At 33.5% G+C, this 27,079-nt stretch overlaps 1 protein-coding gene across 1 annotated transcript; it reads left to right on the forward strand.

Moving 5' to 3' along the window:
• Positions 1-18,978: 18,978 nt before the first annotated feature.
• On the forward strand, positions 18,979-19,653 carry LOC120077251 (uncharacterized). Its single transcript, XM_039031147.1, has one exon. The coding sequence runs from the start codon at positions 18,979-18,981 to the stop codon at positions 19,651-19,653; it is 675 nt and encodes a 224-aa protein (XP_038887075.1).
• The last annotated feature ends 7,426 nt before the right edge of the window (positions 19,654-27,079 follow it).

The following is a 27,079-nucleotide window of genomic DNA, read 5'->3' on the forward strand; positions in this document are numbered from 1 at the left end:
CTACTACAAACCACTTAGGTTATCACTTAAACATGATCCACCTGTATGTCTCTACATACATGTTTAAGCTACATAAGATAACCTTGGATGTTAGTTTATTAGTTTGTGGGTTTAATGCTACTAAATGTCAAATGAAACATCTTATATTTTATTAAATAAATAAAATGTTTATACAATACAATTACAATCTCATATTTATATAATAGTACTTAATTAAAATTAAATTATTTTTAATTTAATTTTATTTTATTTCAATTTATCTAATATTTCAAATTAGGGGAGGGAAATAACTTCCCTCCCTTTTTCTCTCTCAACCCACATATTGTGTGGGTGGTTGGATGAGGGAGATCTTCTTCTTTTTCGTTTTGGTAGAGAGAGTATCACAGAACTGTTCTGAGATCCCAGTCTTCCAATTCTCCTCTCCTCTCCTCTCATCTTTAATTTATTTTCCCTCTCCCAAAATTTCAAGAGTCCACAAACTCTATGGATTCCCATACCAAAGAATATATGAGGTTCTAAATCGTGGTGGCCATTTGGAGATCATTCTGTTCGTTACGTTTTTAGAGAAGTATATTTTGAAGAAGGGTTCTTCAAAAGTAATTTTTTTAAAATCCTAATTCTTCTTCTTCTCTTTTATTCATCTTGTTTCAAGCGTTCTTTAATTTATTCTAATGCATAAAGTTTCTGAATTTATTTTAATGCATAAAGTTTCTGTATTGAATTTGGAAAATTGATCATTCTGTAAAAATTGGGATTTGGGTTTGATCCCGTTTCCACTCAAGGACCTTCAACGATTGCTTCAAGAAGAACGAGACAACCGTGTTGGGTTGATGCCCTAAATCTCATTAGGTCGAGTAGTTTGTAATCATGTATTTGAAAAAAAAATTGTGATGTAATAATATGAGATACTTTCTTCATTATAGTCTCAGCTATATGAGATATTTTGTTGCATTAACCACAAACCAATAAACTAAGATCTCTGGTTATCGTTGTAACTTAAGCATGTATGTAATGACATACAAGTGGATTATACTTTAAGTGATAACCTAAATGGTGTGTAGTAGATGGATAAAGAAGGAAAACCTTATCATGTTGACACTACGAGTGTGGCCTGCTTTATAGTTGTTATAAGTGTTGTAATGTACTACAGATGGTCTGATCATGACCATTCATATATTAGCCATGCGAGTGGAGATGCTCTATACAAAAGAGTTTGTATAACACCGGACCACGAAATGTTTAGTCTCGTTATATGACGCCGTTCATAACAGAGACTTTCATTTCACTAGCATGACCATAGGTAGCATGACCTTAATCTTGAGTGAGTTGGAAACTCTTACCTATGAGCGTGGTCCTTTGATTTTTATGGGTGTGAGTGGTCAGATCACCGACTCAAACCTACCACTTTGGGGATTTGTCTGATTGGGGAGCTAGGAAGTTAGCTACACAAGATGGAATTCACTCCTTCCCCGATTTACGAGTAAGTAGGTAAATTGCTCCCTTAAGGGCTGATTCCGAGACTTGAACAATGTGGCGCCACACCTTCTCTTGGCCCGAGAAGAATTTATTCATAGTAGGATTATGATGTATTGTTCATTAGAGGAATCGGTGGTACTTAGGAGTTAGATGTAATTACAGAGGCAAAACGGTAAATTAGCCCATCTGTATTTACGAGCAATTTGTGAAGGGTCATCGTACTGTTGATTTGTTATATCCAATGGACTCAAAATATATCTGTAGCATGAACAATGCAACTATGGTGTTTATCAGAATGCCTGGTAGTTAACGGATGATGGATATTGTAATTTAAGAGTTTAGTCAGTTATTCACGTACCGTTGGAGCTTCAAGCTGTAGGTTCATAAGGTCCCCTTGGTAGCTCAATGGATTCATGTTGAGAATCAGTTTTTGGGTTAGTTTGAAATGTTCAAATTAACAAGAGGAAATTTGATTATATATGATATTATTAAATTGTATCAATTACATGAGATATAATGAATTAACGTATTAGATACATTAAATGGAGGAATTATTATTTAATGCTATAAGGGAGAAAAAGAACTATGGTTTATGTATTGCATGAAATGTGATATTAAAACTATAGGTTATGAATCTATTGATTATATTTGTAATTAAGTCAATTATAGGATAATTGGTTACGAATTTTTCTCCCATAACCGACTTAGTGGGAAGTTGTCATTAGTCATGGTAACTGATGGTTAAAATGGAAATCATTTTTATTTTGACACTAGGCGATCATTTTCGATATAGTGAATCAGACGATCAAAAGCATAAGCTATACAATAGCTTGAGAGTATACACGATCGTGCAGTAAGTTTTCTGTACGATAGTCACTTATTTTCTAAACGATCGACTACACTGTCTATACGATAGATTAAAACTATCTCCTACTTACTTGATCGTCTACACAATCTGAAAATTCCTCCTATGCTCTACCAAATCCTATAGAGCCTAAAACTCCTGGCTTATCACACTAAGAATACCGAGGTAACCTGTGGTGGTATTTATCTACTGTTCGTGGGACGAGTGTTGTTGATACTTGTTCGAGGAGATTGCTGTAGCTTGACGTTCATGTTTGGTGAATGATCGGGCAACAAAGTTGGAGGGAATGAGAAGAATAGTTCTTTAACGGTAAGTTCACTTGAACCTTTGTATTTCCCTTTTGCAGCATGCTATAATTTAGAGTTTTGCATGACTATTATTGTTTGATTGTAAATGTGTATGTTCTATCACAATGGGGTATGGAACGATCTCGCTTCCACTCACGGGTATTTTTGTTAAGATTCCCTTCAATTGGTATCAGAGCCAAGTTGTTCTAATAATCCAAATTCCATTTATGCATAGAATTACATTTACGATCTTGGTGGGTTTTTCTATAGTCTACAATACGTTTAAATTAATTTGTAGTTGTGGATTTGAGTCGATGGATGTTTCGGGATGGTTGCCTCTATTCTTTAAGGCTTTCTTTACTTTTCAAGTTCATATGTAAGAGCCCCTATGTTTTTGGGCATAATGCATTACTATCGAGTATGTATTCAAAGTGTTTAAGTCTGTAAAAGTCATTCGTGAAGAAGCTTCAGCATATGAAGATGTCATTCTCATCGTGGAAGAAGACCAAGAGTTGGTCGCGTCTTGTAGCTCGAGCTAAACGATCGTTTAGATTTAGTTACGCGGTCATGTAGAAAAGTTCTACCTGATCGCGAAGTATTTACTAAACGATCGCATGGCTGATGCTAAGCGATCGGGTAAAGTGTTTACTCAGTCATGTTGCATTGGCTACTCGATCATGTAGACGATGTGGTAAACGATTGTTGAGGTTTTAATTCTCATAGCATGGTAGGCACGCGCACTAAACGATTGAGTGTGCCAGAATGCTTCATCGCATAGTCCTTGGCTACTAGATCACATGGTATGCGTGTCACACCCTGCCCCAGACCACCCTCTTAGCCTAGGAAAGGGAGTGACTGCAGTAATTATCAACCCTGTGGCTGACACTTACTGCCTACTAACTGTTGCAGAATAACTCATATACAGCGGAATATCTTTAGGCCAAAATTTATTAATTTAGAAACATAACATATTTAGAGTCATTACAACACTAGATTCACAAGTCCCAAAACCCAAAAACTCTAGTCCCTATATGAAACAACAGTAACATGTGTACAATATTAACAGTAACTACCTAAAGAGACGGGTTACAAATCTCTTTATCCTTTAGTGGCAGAGCAGATGTAGAGCTATCTTCAGAGGATTTGACCGCTACCTGTGGAGGGGAAAAGGAAAACATTTGAAAACGGGGTGTGCTTGCGCCCAGTGAATGACTTAATAAAGGTAATTGATTCTCATGCAAAATCTCAATAAAGAGTTTAACTGAAATATAAGCTTTTACAATACTTGTATTGCAGTATAAACATTTTCCAAGCATATAACATATAAAGATTTTTTAATCATGAAACAGTAAAACTGTTTCTCAGTTGAGAATAACCTTACTATGGGTAAAAACAATCCCAACACCAACTGTTAGTCAAGAGAGAACCCTTTTGCTCAATCTCTGATCTAACTACTTGCGTGCACGTGGCTATACTAAGTACCGTCATACCTTATGTACTTCTATATAGATACATTCTCAAACGTCCTTCAGTATCTGGTTGGCTTGGTACCTTCTCAAACGTCCTTCAGTACCAATAGATACATTCTTAAAGTCCTTCAGTATCTAGTTGGGCGGATACCTTCTTAAATGTCCTTCAGTATCGTGTTTTAAATAAAACTAGTCATAAATGACTTTCTCTCTTTAAAGCATGTAAAGTATAACACATATAAAAATATGACTTTAAAGGTACTAGCTCATGCTGAGTATATTTAACACATAATCCATACTTAATGCATAGCCTATCATCAACACATAGCAAGCCAATTCACTACCATTTCAATTCAACTTAGCCATCACAAAGAGCTAACCATCACCAACGCATAGGGAGACCGTCCATCCTCGACGCATGGCTCACTAGGTTGCATTGCACAGCTTGCTTGGCATGGGCACATGGTGCTGGCCACCAACGTATAAGCGTGCTACATAGGCTAGTCGCTCAATGCATGGGCGCGCTGCTTCGACGCATGGGCGTGCTGTTTCAACGCATGGACGTGCGGCATAGGCTAGTCATCGCTCGCTATCTCAGCCGCATGGGCTGCACGTGGCACTTTAATGCTTGGTCGGGTGCTTTGGCGCATGGGCGTGCCACTCGTCAGGCACTCAATGCATGTGCATGGCCACTCGACTCATGGTAGAGCGTCTGGCCAAGGCTGCTTGATGCATGGGTAGGGCGTCTGGTCAAGGCTGCTCGATGCATGGCTGGAGCGCTTTGCTGGCCACTCGACGCATTGGGCAAGGGCACTGTGCATCGATCGCTCGACGCATGGGTTGCCTTCCAACGCATGCCTTGCCTACCCTTGTGCCTTCCAACGCGTCACCTCCATCTTTCTTCCTTCAGCCGCATGCCATCACAACAACCCTTCCAACGCATCAACACAACCCTTCCAACTTATTGGCCCCTTCCAACGCATCCAACGAATCCTACGCATCCATCATCCAATGCATCCAACGCATCCAACGCAAAATTCTATACTTAGCCAAATTTTCCAAATTTTCCCCAAGAGTTAAACTTCTAAATTTCCTCTTTTCTTCAAATCTTCACTCTTTTCTCTACCATTACACACTAGTTTCCACATCAACCTACTCACCACACTAGTCTTAGTAGGGAACATACTCAAGTAAAGAAATTAGGATTCGGAGTTCACAATGCGATACTTGATGTTTGCTCTGCGATCGTTTAGACGATCATGCTTCACCGCATCATTGTCGTCTATACGATCGTCTAGGCATGCGTTACACGAGGTGCACTGCACGATCGTGTGGTCTTCATGCTCCATGCTATACGATCGTTTAGTCTCGTTCAACGTCACTAGACGATCACACGGAGCTACAATATGATCACAGGAACAATGCTTCACCCGTATGGTTAAAGACCCAGTTCGCCTGTTTGAACTGGTTGGCTCGTTGGTTTTGTAATAGTTAGCTTTAATTTTTTTTATTTTTGAGGCTAATCATCTCGGTCCATTCATTCTTGATGAATATACATATGATGTATGTTTATTTTTTATATGTCATAAAGTATGCCATATAGATTTTAAAACCCACCATAGGTTATGCATTGTCATGTAGCATCTCTATATTGTAAAAGTTATGATATAGTAGCTTGCATGATTAAATTACTTTAAAGCATGCTCATGCATCGTAAAATATAAGAGATATTTATGCATGCATTAAGCATATTCATGTCTCATCTTTATATTATAAGTGTTATAGTATAAGGGTGTATGAAAGCATGTATGCTTGGTTTATTACATGATTATATAAGAGTTATATATAGTAATGAATGAACATTACATGAAGCATGACACATAGGTTCAATTTATAAAAGTTATAAATACCTTGTCTAGCTTAGCAATGTGAATTATTTTAGTTGATTCTTTTATAAGAGTTATATTAGAAATTAGAACTAAAATCTATAATAAAGACATGCATGCAAACTTAGGTTTAATCAAGTTTTAAAAGAGTTTTAAAATTTGATGGAGATAGATTTAAGATCACGGTTCTAATAAGATTAGAAATGTAAGTTTAATCTTTTAATCGGTTTAATAGGATTAAATTGATTGATAAAAGATTAAATATGTAGAAAATCTATCCAGAAGGGACCTTTTGTCTAAGGTGGTTTCTGTCTAGGCCGAGGAATTTATGGTGACGGAAATGAAATACACCTACCTAGGAACCTACCTAGAGAGGTGAATTAGATAGATTTGATGCATGCATGCAAATTCGATGATAGTCTGTTAAAGTGTTTAATGGGACTTGATTCGAACTTGTCTAATTATCAAAAGCATGAGTTTTTTTTAGCAAATTAAACTAACACTTAGATAAAATCAGTAGTCAGTTTGTCTAAGTTAATGAATCTGTAGGTAGAACATTCAGTGGGAGATACTTGGAGTATATGATACTTCGCTTAAACAATTACACATTTCTCTCTAAAGTTCACATTGTGAGACTCGGCCTCGTGGCACCTTGAAAGTGTCCCCCTAAAGGATGGTGTTTAGGTAGATCAATACAAAGGTGAATGGAGAGAATGTTCATAGTAAGTGGGAGCGAAACGTGTGACAACATATCCTTCGATCTCTCTCATTAGGTTGGATAACGTTTTGTGCATCGCCTCAAAGCACCCTGTGAGTGTCCCCCTAAAGGATGATAGTTTTGCACGACTCTTTATCTGATCTCCTGAATAGGATAAGGTCGCTTTAGTCTCTTGTCCTAATCTTCTTTTTCCCTAATGTGGGTGCATTAGGGCAAAACTCTAGGACCTAAAATGATGGGTTACATTTACCGAAATTGTTAAAGGTTAACATATTCTTGACAGAAAAATGGTGACTGTTAGATTTAGTTACAAGAGTTGTTTCTGTCTAATGGTTGAGAATGTCTCATCCCAGTGAAAGAGCACTTGATTACCCACCGGTGATTTTTGTCCTGCCTCGCTCAGGCATTATTGCAAAATAGATGTTTTTCACTTAGGGTACATTAGAACTATTTTGCTAAAACTTAAAATTGGTGTTAAAAGTGGTAATGCATAGACTTATTAAGTTTGTTCATGTTTGTTTCACCAACTTTTAGTTATGGAAACTGCGACATTAGCTTTGTTAGCCACAGATAAATTAAATGGCATAATAATGCTATTTGGGAAAACGCATTACTTACCATATTAATCATCGATGATCTTCGATTCATCCTCATGGAGGAATGTCCTCCTATTCCAGCTCCTACTACTACTCGAAACGTCTGAGATGCGTATGAGCGATGGACACGGGCGAATGAGAAAGCTCGAGCTTTTATTTTTGCCAGCATAAACGATGTCTTGGCTAAGAAACATCAGCCCATGATGTCTGCACTTGAGATCATGGAGTCTCTGAAGAGAATGTTCAGACAACCGTCCGAGCAGCTGAAGTATAAAGCTCTTAAAAGCATCTTCAACTCCAAAATGAAAAAGGGTACATCTGTTCGAGAACATGTTCTGAACATGATGGTCAACTTTAACATGGCGGAGATGAATGGGCCCCACATCGATGAGGGCAACCAGGTTAGCATAATTCTGCAAACGTTTCAAGAAAGCTTCCTGCACTTCGTAAGCAACGTTGTTCTGAACAGTGTTGATTACACCCTTCCAACTCACCTCAATGAGTTGCAGACGTTCCAATCCTTGTTGAAAACCAAGGAGAAGATAGTTGGTGAGGCAAATGTTACTTCATCATCTAAGAAGTTCTACCAAGGTTCGACCTTAAGAACTAAGTATGCACCTTCTTCATCAGACACTAACTAGTGGAAGAAGAAGAAGGGTAGTAAGATCGCTAGCAACAAATTCCCTCCAAAACATAGAGATGTTTAAATATGTCGTAACTCAAAATAAATTACTTAAACTTTCTCCAAAAGAAAATGGCCAACTTTGACACCTTCGATTAAGGCACACTAATCTCAATAGGATTGAGAGATTGGTGAAGAATGGACTTCTAAACAAGTTAGAGGAAAATTCTTTACCTGTGTGCGAGTCATGCCTTGAAGGCAAGATGACCAAACAACCTTTTACTGGAAAAGGTTATCGAGCCAAATTGCCTCTAGAGTTAATACATTCAGACCTTTATGGTTCGATGAATCTACGAGCCAGGGGATGTTACGAGTATTTCATTACTTTTACTGATGATTACTAGAGGTATAGGTATGTTTATTTAATGCAACATAAGTCAGAATCCTTTGAAAAGTTCAAAGAGTTCAAGGTTGAAGTTGAAAACACATTAGAGAAACGGATTAAGACACTTCGATAAGATCGAGGTTGGGAGTTTTTGGATTCTGAGTTCTAGAACTATTTGATAGAACATGCAATCATTTCCCAACTCTCAATACCTGGTACACCTCAGCATAATGGTGTATCGGGGAGGAGAAACAGAACCTTGTTGAACATGGTTCGGTCGATGATGAGTTATGCTTCCTTACTACACTCGTTTTGGGGTTTTATAATAGAGACTGTGGCCTATATCCTCAATTGTGTTCCTTCCAAGAGTGTTGCCAAAACACATTTGAAGTTGTGGAACGGGCGTAAAGCTAGTTTATGTCATTTCCGCATCTGAGGTTGCCCAACCTATGTGCTTGAAGCTAATCCTAAGAAATTGGAACCACATTCGAGGTTGTGCCTATTTGTAGGCTACCCTAAAGGGACACGAGGGGCTTACTATTATGATCTTAAGGAAAATAGGGTGTTTGTGTCGACAAATGTTACCTTCCTTGAGGAAGATCATATAAGAGAGCACAGACCAAGAAGTAAAATAGTATTGAGTGAACTTTCCAAAGATACTACTGAAACTTCAACTAGAGTTGTTGAAGAGCATGCTACATCAACAAGAGTTGTTGATGGAAGTTCATCTAGTAGATCAAATCCACCTCAAGAGTTGAGGGAATCTCGACGTAGTAGGAAGGTTGCGAACCCACTTGTTCGCTACATGGGTTTAACTGAAATCCTAGATATGGTAGCCGGTGGTGAGGTTGAGGATCTGTTATCTTATAAGAAGGCAATGAAGGATATTGATAGAGATGAATGGGTCAAAGCTATGGATCTTGAGATGAAGTCTATGTACTTCAACTCAGTATTGGATCTTGTAGATCAACCTGATGGGGTTAAACCTATAGGTTGCAAATGGATCTACAAGAGGAAACGGGGTGGTGATTGGAAGATGAAAACCTTCAATGCTAGACTTCTGGAAAAGGGTTATATCCAGGTGGAGAGAGTTGACTATGAGGAGACTTTCTCACCTATTGTCATGCTTATCCGCATCCTCTTGTCCATTGCCTCATATTATGACTATGAAATAGGGCAAATGGATGTCAAGACTGCCTTTCTGAATGGTAATCTTGAGGAGACCATTTATATGGTGCAACCCGAGGAATTCATATCCCAAGGTCAGAAGCAAAAGGTTTTCAAACTGAATCGGTCCATTTATGGACTGAAACAAGCGTCTCGATCTTGGAACATAAGGTCTGATACAGCAATCAAATCTTATGGCTTTGACCAAAACATTGATGAGCCTTGTGTCTACCAGAAAAACGTCAACAGTTCAGTAGTATTCCTAGTGTTATATGTAAATGATATCCTACTCATTGGGAATGATGTAGGTTTACTGACTTCAGTTAAGAACTGGCTAGCGACCCAACTCCAAATGAAAGATTTGGGAGAGGTGCAATTTGTTCTTGGGATTCAGATCTTTGAGGATCGAAAAAACAAAGTACTAGCACTGCCACAGGCATCGTACATTAACAAGATGTTGATCAAGTACTCGATACAGAACTCCAAGAGAGCCTTTGCCCTTTCAACATGGAGTTACATTGTCTAAGGAGCAATGTCCTAAGACACCTCAAGAGGTTGAGGAAATGAGACGGGTCCCCTATGCATCTACCATTGGCAGTTTGATGTATGCAATGTTATGTACTCAACCTGACATCTGCTATACTGTGGGGATAGTCAGTAGATATCAGTCTAATCCAGGATAGGATCACTGGACTGCCATCAAGAATATCCTCAAGTATCTTCGGAGAACGAGGGACTACATGCTTTTGTATGGATCTAAGGATTTGGTCCTTACTGGATACACGGTCTCTAGTTTTCATACTGATAAGAATTCTCGAAAATCTAATTCGGGGTCAGTGTTCACTTTTAACGGAGGAGCTATAGTATGGCAAAGCACTGAGCAGAGGTGCATTGCTAACTCCACTATGGAGATCGAGTATGTAGCGGCTTGTGAAGCTGCTAAGGATGTTGTCTAGCTCAGAAAGTTCCTGACTGAAATAGAAGTTGTTCCAGACATATCTAGGCCCATCACCCTTTACTGTGATAATAGTGGTGCTGTGGCGAATTCCAGAGAGCCTAGGAGTCACAAGCGCGGCAAACATATCAAGCGAAAATACCATCTTATAAGAGAGATTGTGCATCGAGGAGATGTGATAATCATGAAGATAGCTTCGAAGCACAATGTTTCTAACCCGTTTGAGGGTCACTTTCAGAGCATGGGTCTACGGGACCGTCCATGGCTGGACTAGGGCAAGTGGGAATATTGTTGTACTGGGCCTTTGTGCCCTAGTTTATTTATTTGTACTTGTTTTTCTCTTGTACACCCCACTAGCTTTAGGATAAATGGGAGATCGTTGGTGTTGATGCCCTAAATATCGTTGGGTCAAGTAGTTTGTAAACATGTATTTGAACAAACATTTTGTGATGTAACAATATGAGATATTTTCTTCACTACAGTCTTTGCTATATGAGATATTTTGTTGCATTAACCACAAACCAATAAACTAAGATCCCTGGTTATTGTAGTAACTTAAGCATGTACGTAATGACATACAAGTGGATCGTGCTTTAAGTGATAACCTAAATGGTCTGTAGTAGATGGATAAACGAGGGAAAACTTATCCTATTGAAACTACGAGTGTGATCTACTTTGTAGATGTTATAAGTGTTGTAATGTACTACAGATGGTCTGATCATAAACATTCATGTATTAAACATGCAAGTAGGGATGCTCTATACAAAAGAGTTATTATAAGATGGACTACGAAATGTTTAGTCTCATTATATAATGTTGTTCATGACGAAGACTTTCATTTCACTAGGATGACCATAGGTAACACGACCTTAATCTTGAGTGAGTTGGGAACTCCTACCTATGAGTGCGGTCCTTTGATTTGTATGGGTGCGAGGGGCAAGATCGCCGACTTAAACCTACCACATTGGGGATTCGTTTGGTTGGGGAGCTAGGAACTCAGCTACACGAGATGGAATTCACTCCTTCCCCGACTTAGGGGTAAGTAGATAAATTGGTCCCTTAAGGGCTAATTCCGAGACTTGAAGAATGTGGTGTCACACCTTCTCTTGGCCCGAGAAGAATTTACTCATAGTAGGACTATAATGTAATGTTCATTAGAGGAATCAATGGTACTTAAGGAGTTAGATGTAATTACAGGAGCAAAACGATAAATTGGTCTGGTGTTCTTACGAGTAATTTATGAAGGGTCATCGTATTGTTGATTGGTTATATCCAATGGACGCGAAATATATCTGTAGCGCGAAGAGTGCAGCTATCGGTCTTTAATGAATGCCAACAGTTAACAGATAGTCGATATCATGATTAAAGAGTTTAGTAAGTTATTCACGTACCGTTGGAGCTTCAAGCTATAAGTCCATAAGGTCCCCTTGGTAGCTCAATGGATTCATATGAAGAATCAATTTTTGGGTTAGTTTGAAATGTTTAAATTAATAAGAGGAAACTTGATTATATATGATATAATTAAATTGTATCAAATACATGAGATATAATTGAATTAATATATTTGATACATTAAATGGAGGAATTATTATTTAATTCTATAAGGGAGAAAAAGAACTATGGTTTATATATTGCATGAGATGTGATATTAAAACTATAGGTTATGAATATATTGATTATATTTTTATTTAAATCAATTATAGAATAATTGGCTACGATTTTTTCTCCCATAACCGACTTAGTGGGAAGTTGTCATCAAATGGTAACTGATGGTTAAAATGAAAATCATTTTCATTTTTACACTAGGTGATCATTTTCGATATAATGAATCAGACGATCAAAAGCATAAGATATATGATAGCTTGAGAGCATACACAATCATGTAGCAAGTTTTCTATAAGATAGTCACTTATCTTCTAAACAATCGAGTACACTATCTACACGATAGACTAATACTATCTTCCACTTACTCGATCGTCTATACAATTTGAAAATTCCTCCTACCCTCTACCAAATCCTACAGAGCCCACAACTCCTAGATTCTCACACCAAGAATACTAAGGTAACCTGCTGATAGTGTCTATTTATTGTTCGAGGGACGAGTGTTGTTGATGCTTGTTCGAGGAGATTGCTGAAGCTTTACGTTCATGTTTGGTGAACGACCATGCAACAAAGTTCGAGGGAACGAGAAGAATAGTTCTTCAAGGGTAAGTTCACTTTAACCTTAGTATTTCCCTTTTGCAGCATGCTGTAATTTAGAGTTTTGCATGACTATTACTGTTTGATCATAAATGTATATGTTCTGTCACAATGGGGTTTGGAACAATCTCGTTCCGCTCATGGGTCTCTTTGTTAAGAGTTCCTTTAATCCGAATATTTCTGTGAGCCCCCAGTGTGATGGCGTTAATGTTCCTAGAAGTGGAGGACAAGATTCAACTTGGATCACGAGACTACTCTATCTCAGATAATCAACAAAATGAAACCCAATTACGAGACGATGTAATGGATGAAGTTTAGGTAGATGTGTCCATGGGAAAGCAGGTGTACCAAATATCGCCATAAATAGAGTAAGTGTATCAACAGAGCCATCTAGAGGGAGTAAGAGGAAACGACTGGCATTCCAAAATGAAACAATGGACGTCATGCGATCAATCATTGATATGCAGTTGGTACACATAAGCAGACTTATATCGTGGCAAACAGAGAAGTACGAGCTAGAATTTAGACGTCGGATGGAGGTAGTTGACACCATATTTGCTATCGACGGACTGATGATGATAGATGCGACCTTATTGATATCATTGACATGGACATATAAAAGACGAACTGCTTTCTCACTCTACCGAAACAAGCACGAAAATTTTATTGCATCCGTCTACTTGCTTGGACCCTTTAGATTGACCACCTAATATTTCAACCCGACAATATATATGCTGTGAACTCATTTTTTGAACCCGGCACATTTGGAATATGACATGTATTTCGGTGGAAAAATATAATTGTTTTGCAATTGAGTGTTCAAATTGTGTGATTAAAATTAAATATGTTACGTTTTTTAAAAGAGAAAAAAAAAATGTTGTCCAACTTTTAAAATGTTAAGTGTTCATTTTTTAGTGTCCAGTAGTTGTGTTTACTGATAATTTATTTGGAATATGCTTGGTATTTAGAAATTGAGAAAAAATATGTTATGAAATTATGCGTTCAAAAAATGAATTCAAAATTTTATTTTTAGTATATGAATAATTTGTAGAGAATTGGTTATGTTTTAAGAATGGAAAAAAATATGATGTTTTTTTTGCTTTTGTCTTAAAAAGCTAGGAAAATATGGGTATAGTTGAAAATTAAAATCAACAACAGCAAAAAAAAAAAAAAAAAAAAAAAACCAATCAGTTTCATTTAGAAAAACTGCACCATTTATTATAACTCAACTCAACTAAACTTTGCACTCCATACACAAATTTTTTGTTTCACCTAAACTTGTTCAACACCCCCAAATATAGATAATAATTACAAATTCAACTCAACTCGGCATCTCAAACACAGACAAGTTAACTCTCCATGTAATTTTAATTCTCCAAACAATAATTACCTACTCAACTCAATTCTATACGCCAAATGATCCCTAAAAGATAGTTAAAGAAAATAGTTTTTTTAAAAAAGTATTTAGAAACAAAAATATGATAAATTTGGTCAGTGGCGTTTGAGCCAGAGAAATCATATTTTGAGCTGATTTTCATAAATAGCTTTTTAAAATAAAAGATTCCTCGGAATTTGGAATAAAAAAAACACTTTTAATCGATGAATCAGCAATTTTATATTTATACTTTCACATAGTATGGAACAACTTGGTCGTTGAATTATAAATTTAATAAAACTTTAATGTAAAAATTTCATCAAAGTCAATTATTCAATATAAATTTTGTTCTTGTTATCTACACAAATGTATATAATAATGAAAAGACCTTAATAAAGGGCAGTTTGGTTGGAGGGAATAGGAATGGGCTTTCAAAGCTCATGTTTGATTGGTGGGCTTTGTTTATTTATTTTGGAAAAATAATTCCTAGGTATCTTTTATCTACACAAATGTACCCATTGAGAAGTGTGGGTTTTCATTTCTTCTTCCCCTTTCTACCACCATTTTCCTTCCTTCCAGTCGTGAAAACCCATCTCTCTGCTTTGAGTGCCGCCCAATTCCTAGTTACTCAACGATCGTGTAGCCGAGCTCAACGATTATGTAGCATTTGGTAGGCAATCGTCTAGCATTGGGTAGGCGATCATATAGTATTTTGTTACTCAGAGATCATGTAGCGGAGCTCAGCGATTGTGTAGATAACGAACCCAAATCAATTTTCCTACAAACGGTTTTCCTACGAACCTGAGAACCGAACCGACCTATTCGAGTTCATTAAAAAAACACCAAACCAAACCAATTTTTTTTTTAACCAACCCAAACCAGCTGGGTTGGGTTGGGTTGCTCGATTTTTTCGGGTCTTCGATTTTTTTAACACCCCTAATTTCCATGCAACACCAAACACATTTCTTACACAACCAAACATATTTATCTTTAATTCCCACACATACTATTCTCAGGCATTGTTTTCCCATGCACAACCAAACATGGTCATCCTTGATTTCTAGGCATTGTTTTCCATACACAACCAAACATAGTCATCCTTGATTCCCAATAATTTTATTCCCAGATATCCTTAATTCCCTAACATTGAGAAAACCATAATCCAAACGGCCCCTAATTGGATAACCTAGGCCGTTTGGTTTAAGGTTTTAAAGATGTGCAGGAATTAAGTATTTATGAGAATAAAAAACCTAGGAATAAAAGACCTAGGAATCAAGGATGACTGTGTTTGGTTGTACATGAGAATGTTATCAAAATTTTACGGTAATAAATTTGTTTCATATTTTATTTATAAAATTAATCATGGACACTTCTATAAAAGTTTGATAGATTAATTGATAAACAATAAATTCAATTTAAAATTTTGATCAAAATTAATTATTTAACTATTAAATGATAATATTAATTAACTTATTAATTACAAATATTTGCAAAATGAGTAATTTATAACTAAAGTTACTTGATTACATAATTTGACGTATCAATTTGATGAATTTATATAAATATGATGTATTAATTAATAAATAAAACAATCAAAATCATTTTTAAAAAATAAATTAAACGTTTTGTAATGAAGAAAGAATGAATTATAATTAATCAGTGATAAACTAATTATAATTATTTAAAAAAAATAATCTCATAAACTATTAATCATAATGACAATTAATTAACCACATAAATAATTTCTTGATGAATTAATAGTATTAGTGCATTGATTTTTTACGGTTTATTATATAATTAATTAACTAATTTATGGATATGGAGTACTTAAATTCAAATATAATAATTTAAAATTTAATATAATTTTCTAAATTATAAATTTAATATTCATATATTAATTAATTTTAATAATATAAAATAAAAGAATAAATTCATGTATTAAAAAAAAAGAGAGAGCATCAAGATAACTCACAGTTTTGGATGGGTATAATCCATGGATATAAGGAATATATGAGAATAGTTTATTTTTTCCTACTTGGACCCGCCGTACTTTCTGATGACCAAACTTCAAAACTTATACCAACACGAGATGTGTATCTCTTACACATTCCCCCATTTATTTTCAGATGATCAATTTTCTCAATCTAAATGCTCCCGAAAATTTTTTGAACTTATATTCTCTAAGTTAAAAGTAGAACATATTTCTTTGACATATATTCGCAAACTTGTATAATAAATAATATAGCACGTTCTTAATAAGCATCACCACGAAATTTTTGAGCCAAAAGTGGAGTGGTACAAAATCTATGATGTAACGACTCCTTGTGTGCAAGATGTTGCAAATTTGGCTAGAGAATAAAATGATATTTTAATCAAATTTTTATACAATTTCTTTCAATAAAATTTAAGTTTAATTAAAGGTCTAATGGACCACCCTCATTTTCTTTGAAAATAGTCAGAAATAGTCTCCTAAAGTTTTTACTTCGCAAAATTAGTATGCTTTTTAAAAAATCATCAAACTAGTTTTCTCAGTTCATCTCGGGTGAGATCGACCACTGAGATTTTAAAAGTTAAAAATTTCTAATTTATCGATTATCTTCGACAGTATTAACACCGAGGTTTTACCAATTTTACCAATTTTTTCAAAGATTATATAATATTTCCCAATCTTATACCAAATCTTGTATCTTTTAAAACTTTCTCTAAATTCAATTATTTTTACCAAATCTTATATTAAAATTTTACATATTTGTTTCAAATATTTGCCCTCATTTTTGTTTCTACAATTATATGAATTTCCAAATTTCCAAATGAATTTATCGATTATGATTTTTCAAATGAATTTCAAGTACACTGTGATTTTTAAATTTTGTAAAAGATCAAATTTTGCAAATAAAAAATTAGGATATGAAAAATATAAAGAATCTCATATTAATCTAACCGAGATTTCACCTAGAGAGACCAAATATATAGGGATCTTGATGTTAATTTTACCCAAGATACACTAAAATTCTTTATATTTTCAAAATCTTACCTAACTTTTTTGTAAAAAAGTTGATCTTTGAGTTGAAAGATTTAGAAAATTAGATAAGATTTGATATAAAATTTTAAAAATTATATAATATTTAGAAAAATTTACATAATTTCAGGGTTAACTGCCCATTAGGAAGTACAAATACTTTTAATTGTATAGAGGATCAGCACCAAATACATATATGATACGAAAACGTCAAGATACATGATTTGAAATATCTATTTTTTTTAATTTTCAAATACAGGTATCTTCTTCTAGATACGTGAAGGAGATACGCTGGTTTTTTTTCAAGTTTAAGCCAAATTACTTAAAAAATCCAACTCACAACCCATTTTATATAATGTTTGAGAGTGATTTTAAAATCATCAAAATCACTTTTTTCATTTTCAAAATCATTCGAAAACAAATTTTTAATTACTCAAAATTAATTTAGTTTTCAATTTTACATTTTTAAATACAATTTTCATATAGTCAAAATTAGTTTGGAAGGATTAAACATGTTTCACGTTCATTTTAAAATGACAAAAGTGATTTTCACCATTTGAAAATCACTCCTAAACATAAAAGTCCACATAAATTGAGCAATCCAAAACAAACAAAATTAAAAATGATAAAGACATAAAAAGTTAAGAGAAAAACCCAAAACGCAATTAAAATCTTCATTCTTCTCTTCTCTCTTACTATCTAAATCATGATTCATACTCTCCCCTCCCCCTCCCCCCCTTGATCCTCAATTTCATTATTCAATCTTCATCTTCTATTCCTACCACCTGCTCTATCGCTCAACCACCACTCAATATTTTTCACTCTCTTCTCGAATCTATTTAAATCTGACTTAAAATAAGTACTATAACAATTAATTGGACATCAACGTATCCATATCTTAGTTTTATAGAAATTGGTGTATCGCCATATTGTATCGTATTTGTATCCTGTATCCGTATCTATGTCTGTGCTTCTTAGACTAATCGAGAGTAGAAAAAGTTAATTTTTTATATAAATCTCGGTAGCCATTCTCGGACTTGATGGACCAAAAAAAACTATGGTAAAAATTTTCAGAAGAGGTACTAGTTTTGAAATATAAAAAGTTGAGAAGACAATATACACTTGTTTAATTCCTTCAAATCCAATATACACTTGTTTAATAACAGTAGCATTAAAATACAGAAAATTACATGGCAACATGAAAAATTATGTTCCACGGAGACGCATGAAAAATGCATAAACATTACTAACAAAAGAAGACATAATCAAACTTTAACAGCCCAATGCAACATTCTATTTGATGCCTACTGCGTACTGTTTTCACAAAATATTCGATTACCTTCTTTATTGTTAATCAAATAAACCTTCATCCGAGTTAAAAGCTCTAATCGAAAATCTAGAATTTAAACTACTTCAAACTTCTAATTTTGTCTAACATTCATGTGATATCAGCAATGAATTTGTTTGAAGGTGAAAAGATGATGAAGTACTTGTCACACACTCTGATATTTAAGTCAAAGAGTGAAAGAATGTAGATGCTAAAGAGCGTGAGAGTAGGATTCATATTATCTCGTATTTATAGGGTTTTTCCATTAATCTAGATTTCCTAATCCTCATTTGGGATTGGGCATTATGTTAGAAACCCTAGGGTTTCTTTAGGCTTGGTCTTGGCTTAGGTCGAGGCCGAGAACAGTGGGCCCTACCACCTTTCCTTCTGGAATCCTCCTTTCGGGCTTATGACATCCTTCTTTTATATTCCAATCTTGATATTTCCTCTTGAAATATCAATTTTGCCCTTCAGTCTAAATTAACCCATATTAATATTCCTTCTTGTTATGTACACAAATGTGTATAACAATAAAACGAATTTAATTGGATAACACTAAATAAATTTTGAACTTATCATCCATAAGTTCTTTCCAACATATTCCAAAACTTGTATAAATATAGAGCATCTAAATGGATGAAGAAGCACATCACCACAAAAACTTGCTTTCTCCAAATAATCTAAAGAGTGATAGCAAGATGAGTTTTCAGGAAAAGGAGGAGTGGTTACCAATCCCTGATGTAACCACACCTTGTGTGAAAGAAATTGTAAATTTTGTGGTGAATCAACACAACAAAGAAAGTGGAGATGATCTCGTCCTCAAAGGTGTTATCAAAGGATGGTTTAAGGAGTTGAGTGATGTGAAAACAAAGCATCGTTTGTATATTGAAGCAACAAACAACAAAGGAGTTGTACAACTGTATGAAGCAATTGTATGTGTCATCGAAAAAGGTGATAAACAAAGAGTGAGGACACTCCTATCTTTCCATGTCGGTTATTTGGATGAGAATGAACAATTTTGGATTGAAATTCCAAATGTTGAAGAATCTTGTGTGCAAGAAGTTGCAAAGTTTGCTGTGGCAGAGTATAATAAGCAAGCTGATGATAATCTCGTCTACATTTGTACGACTCAGGGTTGGTATCAGGAGGTGAATGCAGAGTATGGCCTATTGTTCGATCTTCGTATTAAGACGAAGGATTGTTTCGGACGTGTTCGTGAATATAAGGCTTTGGTTTCGGAGGACAGACAACCCAATGAGAAAATTCGAATACTCATATCTTTCAAACTTGTACCCAAGAAAAGTTGAAAACTTACTATCTATGTATGTTCTTATATTATGCTTTCTATCTATGTCCTTGACTACTATATCGGTAAATAAAATGTCAAGTGTTAATTATATAAGGCTTCTTAATAACGTATACTAATACCAATAAACTACGATCCTAAATTTCAAATTAATTTATCTAGAAATAATGTGGAATATAAATGTGACATCAAATAATCAAGACAATCAAGAATAATTGAATTTATTCATCCCTTTGGACTAACTCTTCATTTTTTCTTTTTGATCTCTCTTACCATTCTCTAGTTTTTCATTGTTTTTTAAATCTTTTTTTTCTAAAATTTTTATTTAATTATTTGTATTTTTTTCTCTCCTAGAATCTTACGTCCTCTTTCTTACTTTATTCCTCTCTCTAAAACTTTTTCTTTCGAACTTTTGTCTCGTCTTTATATTTGAAAATCTTTATAAATTTTTAAGGGTAAAAAGAAAAGTTAAAAATTCTCCTTTTGTAATACCTTTTGATATATATATATATATATGACATGTGAGATGCACATGAATTAAAATGATTATGACTTAATTTTAATTTTTATGAGTTGTTTAATTAATTTAGTAAATGTACTATGAAATGGAACACTTTTAAAGAATTAGTATTCTAAACTACGTTATTCTCTGTTTTATTGGCTTCTTTTTAGAATAAAATTTTAAATAAATGACCGGACTAACTCAAACCAACCCAACTCAAATATTTTATGGTTGAGTTGGATTGGATCATTTTTTAAAAAGGGTTATTTAGGTTGAAAAAATTTACAATCCAAACAATCGGATTGGATCTAAAAAGTCTTTCAACCTAATCCAATCCAATCCATGACACTCTTAGCTAAAACTTGTCAGTGGTTTTTTAAATCAAATAACATTTACATTTTCAATACTCAAATCTTTCAAAGTTAGACCATAGAAATGTTGAAAACTTACTATTTATGTGGGTTGTTATGTTATGTCTATGTCCTTCACTATTATATCTTTAAATAAATAGTCAAGTGTTAATTAAATAAAGCTTTTCAATTAAATATTCCACTCTCTGTGTGCAAGTTGTTTTCTTTTTTTTTTTTCCTTTTTTTAAAAATGAAAATTTCAAAATGGTTAAGGGTGTCTGGACAATGAGCCAGTTATTATATATTGGAGTACAGACAAATTTAATGTTAATACGAAATAGTGGATAATGTATTAAAAAGAGAAAGAAATGATACATAGTAAATAGTGTAACAAAGAGAGATTTATAATATTACTACTACAGTTAAGTCTATCAACAAGTGTATAACATCATTTAAAAAAAAAATTAAATATAGTCAAGTCTATTAGCAATAGACTTCTATCGTTGATAGGCTCTTACTAATGATATGGTCTATCACTGATAGACTCCTATCAATAATATAGTTATCACGGATAGACTATTTAAATTTGACCATATTTATAATTTTTTTTCATTATATTATATCTGTTAATACGTTAAATCTAATGTCTATATTTGCAACTGTCCCTATACTTAATTGTAGGTTAAAATAATTGGAAATAACAACTATTATAATTGAAGTCTTGATAATGAAATGAGATACAATAACTCACTCCACACTCACGTGAAGTTAAGGGTCCAAACACCCCGCAAATTTTTAATTTAAATAAAGAAGATATTTATGTTATAATTAATCGCTTGTATCCTAAAGTTCAAATTTATCAAAAATTAATGTGGAAAATAAATAACATTTGATGTCAATAAAATAGGGTAAAAATAATTGAATTTATTCGTCCCTTTAGACTAGCCCTTTTTTTTTTTTTTTTTTTTTTCTTATCCTCCTTTAGTTTTTCGTCACTTTTTTTTAATCTTTTGTTCTAAATTTTTTATTTTATTATCTGTATTTTTTTCTCTCTACAATTTTACCTCATCTTTCTAACTTTATTCCCCTCTTTAAAATATTTTCTTTCGAGTTATTGTCCGTCTTTCTATATTCAAAATGTTAAATAATTTTTTCTTCGTAAAATGTTCATTTTTACTTTATTTTCCTCCATAACTATTTTTGTGTTATAATTTTCTGACTCTATTTTTAAAACTTACTTACAATTTTATGGAGGAATTTCAATACTCAAATTATTTGTGTAAATTTGTCTCCCTTTTTTTATTTCTAAATTTCATTTTACATTCAAAGTATTGTTTCTCTAAAGTTTATGTTCTTTTCTCTAAACTTAAATTACATAAAATTATTTTTCAAGAACATAAACAATCATGTTTCTAGGCATACATTTCAGTCATACGCGAAACAACACCAATTTATCACTCTTATGTAAAAGGATGTACTAGCTCGATATGTATCCACCTTTATCCTAACAGTTGCTTTTCGTGACCATTGACATCAATTTTATCTATTGGACTCAATAAACACATATTTTGAGAGTCGTGTTCTATTAAAAAAGGTAAAGTAGGAGAGCTATTGCATCCCATTAACATTAATTATACCTATTGCACTCAACGTATGCCTATATTTGAAGAATAGTATCCTATTAAAAAGGTTAAAGTATGAGAGTATACTAAAAAACAGTATCCCTAAATTAAAGATGAAACAAAAGATTCTCTTCTATAGTGCAATTTATATATACTTGTGTGTGTATGTGCACGGCGTGCGTGTGTATGAAGTAAGATATTTTTATTGATAATTTTAAATAGTCTTGAGTAAGGATTTGTATATTTTTCAAAGGATTTTAAATCTCGTTTTATTAATCCTTTATTAATAAACCAAATAATGATGGAAAAAAAAAGTTTAAAGACTACATGGAAAAAAGAAAAAAAAAATAGAGAAGCTACACAAAAAAAAAAATGAAAACAATTGAGGACAAAATAGGAATTGCGAAACCACAATGTAAAAATAGAACGAGAGAGTAAGAAAGAAAGAAACAGAAGGCATAAAAGGTAGTATATAGAATAAAGAGATCTGATTTAAGGACAAAAAATACATTATTAAAAGGTTTAAAGGTAAAGAGTATATATATATATATATATATATTAAAACTGAGGATTTTAGAAAAGTTTTATTGGACAATTTTGTCCCTGCTTTTTTTACTTATTTACACAAATGTTATTAATAATTAATTATAATTAGTAAATTCCTTGTTGACATACTAGCATTATCAAAAACTCTTGTTGATGTACTAATAGCTTCGTTGGAAATCTTATTTCATACAATCCTACTACGTGGTTTATGATTTCTAATATGATCTTGTAAGAAAGTAACATTTATCAGTACAAATACTTTATTTTCTTTTGGATCATAGAAATAACTACCTCTCGTTTCTTTGGAATAACATAGAAATAGACATACTTCTGAACGAGGTTCCACCTTATTTGGATTTGTATTTAGCACATATATTGGACATCTCCAAATTTTGCAGTGATGTAAGCTACCTTTACAGTCTCTCCATAATTTAAAAGGTGTTTCTGAACACTTTTTGATGGAACGTTGTTCAAAATGTCACTTGCAGTCTCTACTGCATATCCGAAAACAAGTTTGCTTACTAAGCATAGTTCATCATAGACCGAACCATGTCTAACACGATTTGTTTCTCCTTTCTGATCTACCACTTTGTTGAGGTGTACCAAGTGCTAAGAGTTGTGATCTGATTCCATTTTCTTGTTAGGTTTTATGCCCTAAACTCGTGATTTGTAAATAAATAAACAATTTACTAATGATTAAATAAAATAATTGTTATTTTATTTTACGTCTTTATTGCATAACTAAATCAATAAAAAAATTCAGCATGAGAGTTGACTAATATGTAGTTGACATACAGTGGATTATGCTCAAGTAATAACCGAAATAGTCTATAGTAGATGTATTAGGTTGGGTGCTTTATTCTAGTAACATTATGGGTATGACCCACTTTGTAATCATTACAAACGATGTAATCCAAATCGTTCATGCAAAGACATGTGAGTGGAGGTATAAGACTGGACAGATAATAAATAATCTCTCTATAACTCCATTAATTGAAGAGATTGAGGCAATGAGACGAATTCACTTTGAATCAACTGTTGGTAGCCTTATGTATTCAATGTAATATACCACACTTGATGTTTGTTATGCAGTAGAGATTTTCAGTAGATATCAATCCAATCCAAGATTACCTCACTAGACAACAATCAAAACAATCCTCAAGTACCTTTGGAGAACGAGGGACTATATGCTTATATATGGAGATAAGGATTATCCTTACAGGATACATAAACTCTAACTTTTAGACTGATCAGGATTCTCAGAAATCCACATCAGGGTCAGCATTACTCCGAATGGAGGAGGTATAGTTTTACGAAGCATCAAGCAAGGATGCATCGCAGACTCCACTATGGAAGTTGAATACACAGCTACTTGTGAAGTTGTAAAAAGGTTGTTTGGCTTAAGAAGCTTCTTAGTGATTTTAAAGTTGTTCCAAATATGCCTTTTCCCATCGCACTTTATTGTGATAACAGTGGTGTTGTGGCAAATTCTAAGAAATCTATTAGTCACCAAAGAGGCAAATACATTGAGCGGAAATATCACTTGATTCATTTGTAGGCTTCATTCCTGCCTTACCCTTCCACCCTCTTTCACTTTGATCCACACTCATCTTCTTAAAGGTTATTATTTTTAATCTCTACCTTTCTCTTCTATCTCCATTGTTTTATGATTATAATATATAGGGTTTCTCATAGACGACATACAAGGGAGAGATTTATTCTTGCTTAGCTTTAAAATTTTACCAAAATTCACTATATATATATATATATTAAAGCTTTAGAGGTGATTTCTTACAACTCCAAGTTTGGGTTATTGGGATGTGTATTTGTTGGCTTACTTTCTATATTGAATGTTCACTACAAGAAATAATAGATACGATAGCTAACGAAAAAAGATATAATAGATCTTTTATAGCCTTTTTTGAATGTCCTAACAGTCCATGTTATTAAAAGTCCAAAACTTTTAGTAACGTTTTTTGTTCACTATGCAAAATACTATTAAAAACCTAAAAAGTATAGCATGTTTACCTTGCTATGAAAATATATTATAGCATTACTAACTAAAGCTATAATAAGTTTCTATAGCTTATAAAGTGAGATATTATAACTTTGTAATAGCATTTTATTTATGTTATTATAAGTTTTTAGAAGCCTTTTGTATGCAATATTATGAAGATTTTATAGCCTTTTCTTAATGTTATTAAAAAAATTTATAGCATTTTCTCGTCAATGATAAATTACCAGTTGTCATAATGGCTATTTTTAGCCAATTTTCACTATTTATAACAATATGGCAAACCATTTCACTAATATTCATCAAATTTCATGTAAATGATAGCTAGAAAATATGTATTGATTATATATATTAAAGTATCATGACACGTAAAATATCACAAGTCTCATCTCATAATTGAAATTTTGTAATCATTTACATGACACAATTAATTAATGTAATACAATGAAAGAAAGTTATAAAGAAATTAATACAAAGTGATTAGCAAAATACAAGATTCACCAACTTTTGAATATTTCGGTAATGAGTACAAAATTCAAGGATTAAGTGAGTTGTCATCTTCATTCTTCATCAATATGCAAAGTCTTATTCCACCAACCTACCAAAAAAAATCCAAAAAAAAAATCATAGACACTAGTTTACTAGGGGAAGAAGATCATCAACCATCAATTCTAAGTCGCTAACCTCTTGCTTTGTGCCTTAAACCACTTAAAAGAGCGAATAATGTTTCAACTTTTTGTAGTTGCCAAAATTTACTATTAAGAGGAAACCTTCTCATTATTTGATTCAATTCCTCAATTAATATACAAATATAAAGTATAACTAAGTAACTTTTTGCTGAATCTAAAGTCTAAGATCTTAAGGTTTATTATATTCCAATGGTAGTGTTCGGATGAAGAAACGATATCGTTAATTTGACTCCAAACTGAAACAAAAGAAATTTGTAAATATCGAACTACTCCTATCACTACTAAAACGTAGCAACAGTGGTAAGTCCAAGTCGATCCACAGAGAAGCGTGATTGGTTTCGTTGAGTTAATTTTCTAACTAGAGCGATAAATGGGGGTTTTGGTGTGGAAAAAATAATATGTGTGAAATTGAAATAAAAGGGGTAAATGCAATCTAGGAAATAAGTCTATCTAATTTCTAGAGCAAGAGAGAGTTCCTATGCAATTTTTTTCATTAGGCACCAATTAATTATGTTGAATCTTTCAATCCCTCAACCTATTAGAAATTTTAATAGCCCAATTAGCCACTTTTGATTAAAAATCCTAACCAGTACTAATTTAGTTAAAACTTTTCATTCTTAGCGACATACAAATTAAAACTGAAAAGCATTAAGAAATGGATCAATTGTTGAGACATACTACAAGTCAGAAAACCATATTTTGTAGCATGATTTATTTGGAAAGATTATACTAGGGCATACATGAGTTTGGCTAGAAAAAGTCTAGACCCTAAACATGTGATCCTAATAAATGCAACTGAATCAATTAATGATGCATAGGCTAGAATGATTTTGCAAACAAGAATTTCAAAAAAATTAATTTTTCAGAAGAATCTATCAAAACTCCATTAATATTAAAACAAATCCATCCAAAGAATTCACAAGAGTACAGTTAAATTAATTAGAAAACCTTCAAGAAATTAACATAAGGCTCCTGCACAAAGAAATTAGATAGAGATTACCTCTCAATTCATAGACAAATCAAGAACAAACCTCCAATCCATCGATTACAACCTAAAAGAAAATAAAAACTAACCTAAAGATACTGAAAATTAAAGGAAAAGGAAGAAGAATGAAGATTAACTTCGACCTCCATCGATTTGGCCTCAAAAATTCGTAAAACGACGCTGTAAAACGACGTCGGGAGTTCCCCCGAGAACTCCCAATGCAATTAGTGGAACTCCCGACGCCCTATACATGCATCGGGAGTTCCTCGACTAACTCCCGACGCAATCCTTTCATACGTCGAGAGTTCCTCTCCCGACGGATTTTTCCCGACCAAACTCCCGACGACTCATTATTCGTCGAGAGTGCCTCTTCCGATGCATTTTTCACTCTTTTCCAACGAAATGTGACGTCGGGAGAAGTTAGATTTCTTGTAGTGTGTGCAAGATAATGCAAATTTTGTAAGTATAGAGACTAAAATGATATTTTAATCAAAATTTTATGACTTAATTTCTTTTAATAAAATTTAAGTTTAAAATTTATTTCTAATTAATGGTCTAATAGAACCACCCCCATTTTCTTGGAAAATGGTTAGAAATAATCTCCTAAAGTTTTCACTTTTCAAAATTAGCACGTTTTTTTAAAAATCATCAAACTAGTTTTTTCAGTCCATCTCGGGCGAAATCGACCACCGAGATTTTAAAAAATTAAAAATTTCTAA

Source organism: Benincasa hispida, chromosome 5, assembly GCF_027475165.1.
Source record: "Benincasa hispida cultivar pf3 chromosome 5, pf3_genome.v1.1, whole genome shotgun sequence".
In the NCBI taxonomy this organism is placed as follows: domain Eukaryota; kingdom Viridiplantae; phylum Streptophyta; class Magnoliopsida; order Cucurbitales; family Cucurbitaceae; genus Benincasa; species Benincasa hispida.

Excerpts from the sequence above, each read along its gene's own strand:
- LOC120077251 (XM_039031147.1), top strand. The coding sequence starts at position 18,979 with ATGGATGAAGAAGCACATCACCACAAAAACTTGCTTTCTCCAAATAAT.